General features: G+C 38.9%; 2 protein-coding genes across 2 annotated transcripts; both read right to left on the bottom strand.

The window, feature by feature from the left end:
• Positions 1 to 969, bottom strand: LOC149103936 (melatonin receptor type 1A-like). Its single transcript, XM_089273322.1, has one exon. It carries the CDS (start codon positions 922 to 924, stop codon positions 1 to 3), a length of 924 nt encoding a protein of 307 aa, XP_089129448.1. The 5' UTR covers positions 925 to 969.
• A 12,412-nt stretch (positions 970 to 13,381) lies between these two features.
• Positions 13,382 to 14,350, bottom strand: LOC149103935 (RYamide receptor-like). The gene has a single exon (XM_089273321.1). The coding sequence runs from the start codon at positions 14,330 to 14,332 to the stop codon at positions 13,382 to 13,384; it is 951 nt and encodes a 316-aa protein (XP_089129447.1). The 5' UTR covers positions 14,333 to 14,350.
• Positions 14,351 to 14,619: the final 269 nt, after the last annotated feature.

Genomic DNA, 14,619 nt, shown 5'->3' with positions numbered 1-14,619 from the left:
TTATTGAGCCTTGCTTTGACAATGTAAAAGCTTAAGAAATTCCTTCCTCATCGCTCTATTCATGACGCCATATATGACTGGGTTGATCCACGAACTGAAGTAAGCAAACAGTGTTGAAAAAGACAACCAGTATGAAGGCAATGGAGATTGAACATATGTATTAAGACTTCGCACAACTGTTAGGGGAATCCAGCAAAGTCCAAATCCTATAACTGTAGCCAGAAGAACCCGAGATGCCTGAATCTCGTGTGGGTTAACTGTTACTTGATTGGTGATGTCCTGTAGCGATGGATTGACCACAGAATTGTGTTGCTTTATGGTGCGATACACGCTTCCGTAACAAAATATGATTGAAGACATCGCAAGGCCGACTAATCCAACCGTAATTTTAGAAACATCAGCTCGAACTTCCAGCGCTGTTACTTTAACAGCTAAATCAAGCGGATACCACTGGAATAAAATCGGTATGACAAGTGTGGCTGTCAGGCATGGTGTGAGCGTGAGCAGCAAAACCGAAAGGATCGAAAAAAGAGTTTTTTTCCTTGTGAACAGAGCAGGATAAAGGTGAGGTTTCACGATGCAAATGTAACGATTAACAGCAGTCAACACCAAAATATTTACTGACATTGTACCCCATAAATAAGAAATGAAGCCGTTGAATTGGCAAAAGTAGAAATTGAAAGGCCATGCTCGATAACCAGAAGCGACCGTGGAAAAAGGAAGTACAAAAGTGGATGCCATTATATCAGCTACTGCCAAGGACAACACGTAGACATTAGTAACAGTTCGTAATCTTCTGTTTCGGTAGAAAGCGAGGCAGACGAGCGAGTTTCCCAGGAGGGCAAAAATGGCAGATAGAGCCAAAATTACAGTGTGTATGGCAACCGCCGGTAAACTTCTTGTATCTTCTTCTGCTTGGGTCATCAGTAAAGTTGTTTAGGTATAAATTAAATTCCCTGAGCTTCCTCAGCTCTCTGCAAGGCAATATACCATACATGATAATTTCTATCTGCTTATATTAATCCGGCTGCAGGCTTTAGAGAGCTGCGTGTCCACCGCGTTACTTTCAAAGCGTGTATAAATCCAGGCCTACTCTGGGGCCTCCTTAAGTTAAAGGTTTCCACACACTCAAATTACCCCTGTAGAAGGATATTACACTTAGTAACTGTCATGTTAAGGTAAACTCCACTCCAGTCTTAAGGAGGACGAAGGTCGGTGGCTCAATGGTTGGTGCGATGGACCCCTATTGGGATCATTGCATTGTTTTTCTACTCTCACAGTGCCTCTCCTAGCCCAGATCTATAAATGGGTCCTGGTTAGGGTAGGAGAGGAAGGGGCGCAGCAGAAGTACCTTCAAGAGATTATGAGTTGATCTGAAATGGACAGCTCAATGTGTGGGCTTTCGAGGCTGTTTTACACTCGTTCCCAATGTTTTGGAACCATCTAACATTCCTCTTAAGGTGGCTGAACACAGTTTTGATACCTGTGTTTCATTCATCTTTTTCTCCAAACCCCTTCATCCCTCGGTCGCCAAAACTGGCAGCAAGCAAGTTAACAACACAAACTTTGGTTTTTTGATGGTTAAGATGACGTATGTGCCGTTGCCATGGCAATACGAATAAACATAAACAGGCCTTTAAAATCGCTTTTGTTTATATGTAGAAAATCTAGTCATTAGATTTTCTTTACAATTTGCATGCAACAAGCTTGAAACGATTCTCAAAAGTTAACACCATTTTGCTAATAATTTAACAGAGAGATCTTTAATTATCCCTTGTTGAAAGTTCACTGGAATATCTAGAATTTCCTTTGTTAAAGTGCAATTATTTTCAATAGTCTAGTTACTTATTTCCTAAAGTATTTTCGTGCAAAATTTCGTAAAATTCTAATGAGCGGTTCTCGAGAAATAGGCGTATTTCCGAGAGTGCAATTTTTTATTCAGTCGCAATTTTTTGACTTACTACGCATGCGCTGCATTTAACTGGGTTCTTTCGGTAACAAAGAAAAAGCTGCGAATTGCTGGGATCTTGGCATCGTTACCTTTTCTAACATATCTTTGTAATAAAAGACTAAAGCCATCAATACACTGCGTTCAATTATAGAGAAAAATAGCACAAATAGTGCGAGTGTTGAGTAAATCAAATGATCGCTCTATTGACGGTATGTTTGTTCTTTGCAATACTTGTGCGCGCGCTGAATAGCATCAGCAAAAGCGCGCGCGAAAACTGTGTTCGGCCACTTTAAGAAGCTAAGGATCTGTCTAGTGCCCATGTTAGCAGAAACTACTTCTACATGTAGAGTTAATAACAAAGACGACACTCTGTTTTGTCACCAGGAAGTACATTAAATATGGAAAGAGATAACAAATGACTATATTCACTAATTTCTTTTATTACTTTTTGTGGGATGTTACTGAATCAAACCTTTTGAGGGCCTTTAGTGTATAAGCAACAACAGTGAGTGGTGTTCCGGATCATCAAGATAAAATAAAACTGAAAGGTATTCTGGAGTAAGGCTCCAAATATTTCTTGCCACATTTACACTGAGCAGTACAAAAATGGTCGTCTAAGGACAATTGAACCGAACTGAGGTTAAACTTTAAATACTTAAGACTGAGTTTACCAGAGGACCAGGCATACATACATACATACATACATACATACATACATACATACATACATACATACATACATACATACACACATACATACACACATACATACATATATTTTTGATGAGGCAGGTCTTCGTCTCGCAACCCAGAGGGCTGGTGTGGACCTGCCATAAAATATATACCTAAAAACTAAAATCTAAAATTTTAGGCAGGGGTGATACATGCCATCTCTCCTTTTTGGATGAAACTTTGCCAGGTTGAAGGTGCTACCCAACAACTCTAAAAAAGTGGGCTGGCTTTATGATTTTTCCCTTAGGAGCTAGACCAACTCCCCTGGTTTTTTGACCAAAATCCCAAAAATGTCACTAAAATAAGCATCAAATTTAGACACCACTCCTGCTTACAGAATACATTGAATTTTTATTGGTGTTTCACACAAATAAAGATTGGACCTATCTTAGTTCACACCAGGAATTTCAAGTCATTTGAAGTGACAGGTGCCAATCAAGGAATGTCATTTCCTACCCAAGTCACGCAACATTTAGCTATAAGGCAAATTAGCTCAAATTCTGACTCACATATTGTTTACATCCAACTTTCTTAATCAAAACTAATTTCACCACAGTTTAGAGTCACCCTTGGCCTGATGAAACCAAGAACAAAAGTTTTGGCATCTGTTATTTTTTTGGTAACAAAAGCTGTTCAAAAAACATGACAAGAAGCTAGTTTTAACAAAGAGACAAGGGCGAAATCTAAAAATATTAGATATTAAAGAATCAGTTTATCAAAGTTATTTCTATGTTAATGTCATTAACAAAGTCTTTGAATATTATTTAGGGCAGTGGAAGCTCAATGAATGCAAAACTCTGCAATATCCCTTAACCCTCGGACGTACAAAGGTGGGTGAGGGTTGGATGTCATCCCCCAATAATGTATTTTCAAAATTTTGAAAAGAAGGTTTACTCTAAGGGGCTGAAACTTTCATTAGCTGTTCATTCATCCTTCATGAATATTTTGATATGTAAATTGTATGTCCATCATTTTTTGTTTCCATAGCAACCGTTAGTTTCATGTAGGTTTGGCCAAAAATCAACTTTTTGACATAATTCTGTATTTTTTCCAGTTTTCTTCATCAAATTCCACAAATTCACCAATTTGTACATTTCATAAGCATTGTGGCTTTATTTTGTATCAATTTCCGTTATTTCTTGACCTGTTAAGAAAAAAGTAAAATCCAAGATGGCGGATCAAATGACGTCATTTGACATTATGACATCACAACCACTGAATATGGTGTCATTTTGTAGAACAAGCTCAAGGCTATCTAATCAATCTAAGTTTAGTACGCTGTGCGTTAACAGAACAAAAACCCAAGGAGGTTCCATCCACTTCCCCCTTATACCGCGGTGGGGGTAGGAGTTGGCTTGTACGTCCAAGGGTTAAATAACAGTGCAAAAGACCTAAATTCTATTCGTACAATATAAATATGGGAATGAACGGCCGTGATGTTTGACTTTTTGAGAAAAAAGTAAAATCTAAGATGGCGGATCCAAGATGGCGGGTCAAATGACGTCATTTGGCATCATATGACTTCACAACCAACAAATATGGTATAATTTTGTAGAAAAAGCACTGGGCTATCTAAATCAATGTAAATTTATTTTGCTGTGCCTAAACAGAGCGCAAACCTAAGGGGGTTCCGTCCATTTCCCCCTTATACCACGGTGGAGGTACGAGTTAGCTTGTACGTCCGAGGGTTAAATTAACAGTGCAAAACACCTAAATTCTATTTGTATAATTTAAATATGGGAATAAAGGGCCATGATATTTAAATTCTAAAACATTGACTAGTTAGATGAGAGTTTTTCTGGGTAAATCTCACTTTTTAGGTTACCCTTGAAACCCTGCTCGATCATCACGGACGGGTCATATGCTTGATGTTGCAAGTGATTATTGTGAACTCTTACTTTACACTCGGCATACAAACTCATCAATCCTGAGAATTATTCTTTGCTGACATTATTGTTTGTCCTCATATATTAACTCTTGAACTTATCCAATGAATATCCATTTCATGCGAATCGAGTTAAAAAACATCTATGATTTTGTTTACTTTGCTGCATCAGGAAGGCAAGTAAACCTTACTTGGTATAAAAATAAACATTGTGCATATAATTTTGAAAGCATGGGAACAAGAACCAAAGACCTTGATCAGCAGCAAATAATATCACCAAGTGATAATTGATAGTTTGTTATTATTATTATTATTATTATTATTATTATTTATTATTATTATTTACTACTACATTTATTTATATTTCTTCTTCTTATTTATTATTTATTATTTATTACCACTGCGCAAGGGATTTCAATCTCTATTTATAGATGTGCAAACTCCAATGATAAGAATGGCTTCGATGTTTTGCTCAATTGTAACTTTTTTGAGAGAAAAGCTCGACAATACCGGATGTTACCTCATCTCATTCACTCACTTCCCAGCCTTATTGAGAGTGCACAAGCATTAAGATTGTCAGATATGATTTCAGTGATCCACAGACTGGAAAGGAGCTCTGTGACAGAAGAATTGTCACAGTGCAGAGCCATGTGCGTCGTAACATAAATGAAGGCCACGACATTAAAAGTGCTAGTAATATCCTATGGCGGGTTAAAGGGTGTCAGGAATCAATAATATCGTTAAGACTCAAGAGTTAGACCAGACCATGAAGCACACGATGTCTGAGATCCTGTCTCTAAATTTTTTTAGCTTCAAGTCCGGAGGCTTGATAGTGTAGAAGGCTTATGATATGGGCCCTGGTACACGATTCACACCTGCACATGAGGAATGGATTTGGAAGACCTCAAGGGCCTACAGACTTATGCATAGAGCAGCCCTTAAATGTACTGCAAGAGAGACTGCTACTTTTACAGCCAGGAGTTTGAAAAGTGTCAGCTTCAACAGCCTCAGTCCAGGCATAGTTAATAGAAGGGGATTATTCTGAAACTCTACAAAGTTCTTTGTTGTATGTTTTTGTTCTCTTTTTTGGCCTCGCCTGTGCACAAAACACAATTGTTGTATACTACTGACGGAGTAACTGACCAATAGAAACGTTTTGGTTACGTAATTCATGCATAATGTACGAGCGCAAAAAAAGATTTTGCACGGTCGTGGACCTTCCAACACAAATCTTGGCATCTTTGTTTGCTCTTTTGATGTTTGCCGGGCTTCATAATCATTCCCCTCTATTAACTATGGTCGAAGGACCTCACAATCTATTGAAGAAGAGTCCCAAGTTGTCAAAGCTACAAGAGTGTATTCCTTCTACCCTGAAGAGGGATTGACAAAAGCATACCAATCTTTTGCAGTCTTCAGAGACACATGGATGTGGGTAAACACCTAATGAAGTTAGAGAGAGAAACGGCATAGACAGCATCAAGATAAAATGGGTTGAAATCCCAAACGTCCTTTAGTGATCATAATCCACATGAGAAATCTCAAAAGGATGGGTCTAAAAACATCACGAAGAGGAACCGCTTTTCTGAGAAAGTGAACACATATCCGAAAAGAACATTCTTGGAAGGTGAGGGGACAGGACGACAGTGTAGTGGATGAGTGCAGTAAGATGAGACTCTGCAAGACAGTAGTGGCAGGAAAATGTCCATTAAAGGAGAGCAGCTTGCTGCAGAGCAAATATTAATAGCCCAGTACTTCAGCATGTTGTCTGTAATGCACAGAAGTGGCCGACTAGCCATACACCAGGCTGATCTGAGTCCGTCTCAAGATGAAGCAGAAGAGATCTTGACCAGGCTTGCAGTACGGAGACAGTAGTACTTGCCAGCTACTTTACCATCCACCATGTAGAATATGCAATACAGTCATGTGATCAGAAAAAACAAATCACTTATTTCACAGCCCTATGGAGCTACGGATGTACACAGGAGGTTATTGAGCAGAAAAGAAAACGATAGCCAAGAGCCACTCAACCTTCTTGAGTGCCTAGAAAAATTAAAGAAGTTCAACCGGGCCAAACCTTGCTAAACCTAAGGCACTGGCGCCGTGTATGTTGTCATGTGTGCTCGCTTGGAGCCTAGGTTTCAGATAATTTCAGCTACTAGATCTTCTCGAGGCTCAATTTCTCCTCAGAATTGCAATTTTTTTCACACATCTTACTCGCAGACATGCGATTATTTACAATGTTTTGTGCTATCATCTTGGAGGTATAACCTTTATCTGCGGTTAATTCAGTATAGGAACTTTCAGGAGAAAAACGCATTTTCATAAAAGCTAGCCAAAGCTCAATCTTACAGTTCAAGTATTATATACAACTGTGCCTGTTTACCAAGATTTACGTGCATGCCTGATGCAGCAAAATCAAAATTTCAAGGGTGTTTTGAACTCGGAATGAGGGCAAACAGTAATTTCAGCAAAGAGTACTTCTCAGGATTGATGAGTTTGTATGCCGAGTGTAAAGTAAGAGTTGACAATAATCAATTGGAAGATCAAGTATTTGACCTGTGATGATTGAGCAGGGTTTCAAGAGTAATCTAAAAGGCAAGATATGCCGAGAAAAGCTCTCATCTAACTAGTCAATGTTTTAGAATTCAAACATCACGGCCTTTCATTCCCATATTTATATTGTACGAATAGAACTTAGGTGTTTTGCACTGTTATTTAACCCTTGGACGTACAAGCCAACTCCTACCCCCACCGTGGTATAAGAGGGAAGTGGATGGAACCCCCTTGGGGTTTTGCTCTGTTAACGCACAGCGTACTAAACTTAGATTGATTAGATAGCCCTGAGCTTGTTCTACAAAATGATACCATATTCAATGGTTGTGATGTCATAATGTCAAATGACGTCATTTGACCCGCCATCTTGGATTTTACTTTTTTCTTACCAAGTCAAGAGATAACGGAAATTGATACAAAATAAAGCCAGAATGCTTATGAAATGTACAAATAGCTGGTTTTCACATGACGTCACTAAAATTCGAACTACAAAACTATTGATCTTCCTGAGATTTTACTTAAATGATGTATAAGAGCAGCTGAAAACTAATATTTACACAAATTTTCGCTCCGAATGGGTTCTTGGTTTTGTGATACACTACGCTTGAATTTCTAAGCTTTTGCGTGGCGCGGCATTTACATGACGGCCCAGACAGCTGTCATGATGGTTAAAAAAGTGATTTCTGGAAACTTGGCTATCTGAACAGTTCATGTCTTAGAAAAAGTATTATTTCAATGCTTTAGAGTTCCTCGAGGGATAAATTCACGCTTTTGTAGCAAAACTCAGTGACAAATGTTTCTGTTGGTTTCCGGCCGCCATGTTGGTGCCCATACGGATGGGCACCAACATGGCGTCTCCATACAAATCTCTATAAATTTGGGTAAAAAATTTCTCCGCGTATCTCGCATAAGAAAAATTGCTGTGACCAGAATTTTGGCGAGAGTCTTTGTATATTTACCTTCTTTCATTTCCCAGATTCTGGACTTTATCCACTGGGCGGTTTTGATTTTTATTTTGATCTATTTTCAATTGCGTGACACTGAAAACCAGCAATTGGTGAATTTGTGGAATTTGATGAAGAAAACTGGAAAAAATACAGAATTATGCCAAAAAAGTTGATTTTTGGCCAAACCTAAATGAAACTAGCGGTTGCTATGGAAACATAAAAAATGATGGACACACAATTAACATATCAAAATATCCGCGAAGGATGAATCAACAGCTAATGAAAGTTTCAGCTCCTTAGAGTAAACCTTCTTTTCAAAATTTTGAAAGTACCTTATTGGGGGGATGACATCCAACTCCCACACCCCCCTTGTACGTCCGAGGGTTAAGGGATATTGCAAAGAGTTTTGCATTCATTGAGCTTCCACTGCCCTAAATAATATTCAAAGACTTTGTTGATGACATTAACATAAAAATAACTTTGACAAACTGATTCTATAGTATCTAATATTTTTAGATTTCGCCCTTGTCTCTTTGTTAAAACTAGCTTCTTGTCATGTTTTTTGAACAGCTTTTGTTACCAAAAAATAACAGATGCCAAAACGTTTATTCATGATTTCATCAGGCCAAGGGTGACTCTAAACTGTGGTGAAATTAGTTTTGATTAAGAAAGTTGGATGTAAGCAATATTTGAGTCAGAATTTGAGCTAATTTGCCTTATAGCTAAATGTTGCGTGACTTGGGTAGGAAATGACATTCCTTGATTGGCACCTGTTACTTCAAATGACTTGAAATTCCTGGTGTGAACTAAGATAGGTCCAATCTTTATTTGTGTGAAATACCAATAAAAATTCAATGTATTCTGTAAGCAGGAGTGGTGTCTAAATTTGATGCTTATTTTAGTGACATTTTTGGGATTTAGCCGGCCCACTTTGTCTTTTAGAGTTGTTGGGTAGTACCTTCAATCTGGCAAAGTTTCATCCAAAAAGGAGAGATGGCATGTATCATCGATATCCCTGCCTGAGCCTCTGGTGAACTTGGTCTTAACTTACTGTAAAAGACTGATAAAAGTGGGTCATTTCTCCAGCATAAATCGTTACTTGCGTTACTTCCACATTCAACAACGGTAAACGTTCGAAGTTCGTAACTGGACGAACCAACTTGCCACATAAATGTTTATCTATCTTGACCGTTAACATTTCATCTTCGTCAGTTTGATGAAGCCAGGTATTGTTATCATCTTACGCTCTTTACATGAACTTTGCTACTGTACTGTTACTATCGCAAGGTGTTGAAAATTCTATATGATCAACTCTCAACAAACATGGCCGCCAGTCCAATATTTTGATCACGTGATACAGTTTGATTCCATGACTATAGTGCACGCGAGCACAACGCGCGCTCTAGTACGATTTCTCCGACAAGCGTTTACAGACCATAACAGAGAAATAGCTAATTTATCTAGGTAAAAAGAATCGCCAAACTAATCCTCTCTGAAACTTAAATTGGGTGATTTGAAACAAATGTACAATGTCTAATTTCTTGGCTTCGTTTGAACTGATTTTATAAAATAAATGAAACTACATTGCATTACTCTCCTTAGCAAAAAACCCTTGGTAACTGCTTGTAATGCGGACAGAAAACTTATCCCGGCGACACAATTCGAGGAAAAATAAAGGGAATTTTTCGGTCTAACAGTTGGAAGGAATACTTGGCCGGAGAACTCCAATTTTCGTGGGACGGGCCGGAAGGGATCGAAACCCGCGAGATGTCTCCTCTGTAGTCGTCTAAAGTACGTCGCCTTCTTAAATCGCCCAAATTCACCTTAAGTTGCGGCGACTTAAGGTTCCAGAGTAGGCCTAAATCCCTGCTATAAACAGAACACAGTCGAACCTCCCGTAAGCGGACACCCCCAGGACCAAGGGTGAGTGTCCGCCTACGGGAGGTGTCCGTTAGTGGAGGCCCGACTGTTGACTGATAGCAAATTTACCCATAGTCCAATCTACTGATAGCATAATCTACCCACTATATATAACCTTGTAGTAGCCCAGTCTACTGATACCCCAGTCTACAGATAGCCTAATCTAACTATTGCCCAATGTACTGATAGCATTGTCAACCCACCTGGTTGCGTTATAGACAAGTGTAAACCCTATAAACAGGACAATCTTAGATCTTGGCAACTTACCACTGCTAGCCCAATCTCCTCACCAGGGGCTTAAACTTTTTATCGTTCCAGCTTCAAGTTTTTTGCCAGAAAATGACAGTAGCACGTTGACCTAAATTTGATTTTAATTTAACACTTCTTTTCCCGATCGATGGGAAGCCTGCTTTTTATTGCAAAATACGGTCCAAATGGTTAGTCCACAGAAGCTCTAATTTCTGTAAGAGAATTCTCGGTCTTACAAAACACCGTCTCTTAAAAGTCATTCGCTAATGGTTACTTTAAACCATTTACTTGTCTCGGTCAAAGTGACAAAAATACTTCAGGTTTATCTATCATACTTAAAGATTACTTCCATCGTTAGAAAAAGCGAAAGAAATCTCGACGAATAAGAATAGGAAATTATTCATTTCCTGTTGGCAACACAGCGGAACACCTTTTATGTCATTGGAGCTCTTCAGCAAATTGTGTGACACATATTACAATAAATTTATAAAAATGTGATTGACGATTTCCCCAAGTCATCCGACGTTCCTAAAATGACACAAAGAATCCCACTCAAGACTTCAGGTTATCAATAATGCTTAAAGATTCCCTAGATCGATAGAATATTGTCGTAAAAGATTAAGAACAATTAAAAGAATAGAAAATTATTCAGTTCCAGGTGGCAAATAAAGAGGTTTACCTTTTATGTCATTAGAGTGCAAGCTTTGTAACACATATCACAATAAATTTAGAAACAAGATGATGGACGATTTTCCGAAGTCTTCCGACGTTTCTAAAATGACTCAAAGAATCCCACTCGAGACTTCACGTTATCAATATTGCTTAAAGATTGCTTAGATCGATGGAATATTGTGGTAGACGCTTAAGAGCTAGAACGTGTTTATTCAAAGAAAAGACATAATTATAACTCAACTCCATAGTGGAAAACATTTTAAAGAAAAAATAAGTTGGTGGACATTTTGAACAAAAATGTTTGCGGCCAAGTCTTATGTTGGCAAGCGCAAAACCATCTCTGTATCATGCTGGATAGGCTGATACAACTCGATTATTTGATTGAGGTTGGCGAGCGAGAGGACACTGATACACTGAGTTATGAATTCCCTTCTCCAAAACCGCAGTTTCTGCCAAATATCATGAGTGTTATTTCGATTCTGTCCGTTTCTACTCTGACTTCTCAGTAACATAAAAGAACTATTTCCTCATGGCTCGATCATTTTAACGGCCTCGTATAGAAAGCAAATAGATGCGGGGAAAGTGAGCAAATCTTTCTAGAATAAATGAATTAAGTTAGCTTGATATTGAAGTGATGGCTATTTGGGATTAACGGTATTGGTCTGAAAATAAGTAATCTTTTATTGTATTGGAAAATTGAATACGCCATGTTCTTTGGCATGGATTGGGAGATTTTTCCAAACATCAGTTCCGTTTCTGATAGAAAAGTGTCTTCCATCTTTTTTCCATAACTTACAGCAAAGCCAGTGAGTCCTAAATGAGTGTTGATCTTTTTTTAAATTTTGCGTCTGAAGCTGATTTTAAAGGCAAGCTAACTTTATTTCAAGTTTACGGAATCTATGAAAATATTTCCTAAGAAAAGTGGAATTGTAAGGGTTGTTTGGGACATTCCTTGCTTAATTTTCGACCTTTTTCAACGCGATCCTGACATTTCGGGCCAATAAAGAGTGTGTTTAATCTCATATACCTTCTTACATGCACTCAGCGAAAAGCCCTCGTCTACATTTACCCATCAAAACTATCAATTTTTTTAACCCCAGACTGGGGCTCTTTAGAGTCGGCTAAATAAATGGCTGGTTAACTACCCTTGGAATGGAAGAAGCAGCAAACAACTGGCAGCATTATTTTACCATGCTAGTTCAAGGGGAAATGTAAGCTTCAAATAGCAAACTCGCGCACCAGAGTTATCTACATCCAGCCTGTAGCTTCAGCCTTGTTTCAAACATCGATCCTAAATAATATTACGCTATAATTGTGTTTCTTATTACAGTCAATTTCGGTCAATTTTGGTGACATCGCAGTATGTCAAGAAATATGGGTTATTGACCAAGTGTCAGGTCAAGATGGCTGGATATTGGCCAAGTTCTTTTTCTGCGTGTTTATGGACCGAGACGGAGTCGAGGTCCATTAAACACGCAAAAAAAGAACGAGGCCAATATCCAGCCATCTTGGCCGAACAAGCTTGGTCAATAAAGGATTTATTATATGGCTTTCGGGAAAATTTTTCTTGCGGGACATGGCGGGTAGTCCCGAGCGGGCAAGATAGCTCCATCTTGCCCGCTCGGGTAGCCAATTACAGCGCAGGATTTGATTCATCTTGCCCGCTCACGGAGCTAGCCATATATAATAAATTCTTTTCTCATATCTCTACTCATCACGTCGTACATGACAGAGTTGATTCATGAGCTGGGAGCGGCAATCAGGGCGTCAATCGACTGCAAAAATGCGGACACGTGAAACTGGCTAATGTTTCCTAAAGTGTTTATTGCGATCATCGGAGTCCAGCAAAGGCAAAATCCTATAGCGGCAGCTAGAGGAACTTGACATGCCCGAATCTCATGTGTATTGACCTTTCCTTGGCCGTTTGCTTCTTGCAGAGACGGGTTGATGGAAGCGTTATGTCGTCAAATGGACCAATAAACGCTTTCATAACAAAACAAGATTATAACCATTTGGAAGAACAAAAACGGTTACGAACGCGAAATGTGAACACTTTATTCGTGCTTAATCTTCTTTGTCATCGTACAAAATAAAGATCTAAGAACTGTACTGGAATGAAATGGGTGCCACTAGCGTTTGCGTCAAGACTGTCCTCAATGGAAAGAGCCACACAAACGCGATCGATGTTTTTTGTTAAGAGAACTGGATAAATTTGAGGGTTAACAACGTCTCCTGTTTCTGTCGGAAAGCGAAATAAACTAGCGAGTGTCATGCTAGTGACAAAACAGTCGTTACAACCAATCTTGAAGTGTGACCCTGCACCCGACCCAACATAATGATTTATCATTTAAACAGCTTCCTTCTATTTATAATTGTCCCCCTTACTAAAAATGCTCGCTGATAACAAGAAAATACCTGATAATCAATGTGTAAGACAAAGATATTTGCTGCCAGTATCGCTATTTGAGTATTTCAAAGCAAAACGCGCCAATCACAATTACTTTTAAGTTCTGCTTTCACAATGCATAACCTAAGAAATTCCTTCCTCGTCGCTCTATTCATGACGTCATATATGACTGGGTTGATCCACGAACTGAAGAGAGCAAACAGTGAGGAAATAGGCAACCAATATGAAGGCAAAGGCCAATGTGTATCTCTATTAAGAATCCGCACAACTGTAAAGGGAATCCAGCAAACGCCAAATGCTATAACTGTAGCCAGAAGAACCCGAGATGCCTGAATTTCGTGTGGGCTTACTGTTACTTGACTGATGGTTTCCTGTAGAGAAGAATTGACTACAGAATTGCGTCGCTTTATGGTGCGATAAACGCTTCCGTAACAAAATATAACAACAGACATTGCCAGGCCAACAAATCCAACTGTACCTTTGGAAACAACAGCCCCGAATCCCAACCCTCTTACTTCACAACTTAAATAAAGCGGATACCACCGAAATAAAAGCGGTATGGCAAGAGTGGATGTCAGGCCTGCTGTGAGTGTAACCAGCAAAACAATTAGGATCGAAGAAAGTGTCTTCTTTCTCGTGAACAATGTAGGATAAAGGTGAGGTTTTACGATGCAAATGTAACGATTAACAGCAATCAACGCCAAAATATTTATTGGTATTGTACCCCAAAAATAGGTAGTGAAACCGCTGAATTGGTAAAAGGCGAAACTGAACGGCCATTCTTGATAACCAGAAGCGACCGTGGAAAAAGGAAGTACAAAAGTGGATACCATTATATCAGCTACTGGCAAGGACATCACGTAGAAATTTGTAACAGTTCGTAATCTTCTGTTTCGGTAGAAAACGAGGCAGACGAGCGAGTTTCCCATGAGTGCAAAAATGGCAGATAGAGCCAAAATTACACTGTGTATGGCAACTGCTGGTAAACTTCTTGTATCTTCTGGTTGAATCATCATTAAAGTTGTATAGTATAAAAAAAATTCCCTGAGCTTCTTTTCTGCAAAGCAACACATTAATTTACTTTTATTGGTCCGACTGAAGATAACTGAAAGATAATTGCTATTTGCTTTTATTAGTCCGGCTGATAGTCCAATCTACTGAAGCACAATTTCTTGAGAGCCTAATCTACCCAACAGCTTGCTTTAAAGATATATGTAACATCTTATAAAAAGGACAATTTTAGAGCCTGGCAACTTACCACTGTTAGACCAATGTCCTCACAGGGGCCTTAACGTTGTTTGCC

This window comes from Orbicella faveolata, unplaced genomic scaffold, assembly GCF_042242905.1.
Source record: "Orbicella faveolata isolate gen_17 unplaced genomic scaffold, um_ofav_v1 contig_35, whole genome shotgun sequence".
Lineage (NCBI taxonomy): Eukaryota > Metazoa > Cnidaria > Anthozoa > Scleractinia > Merulinidae > Orbicella > Orbicella faveolata.
This window is presented reverse-complemented; position numbering and strand designations above follow the sequence as displayed.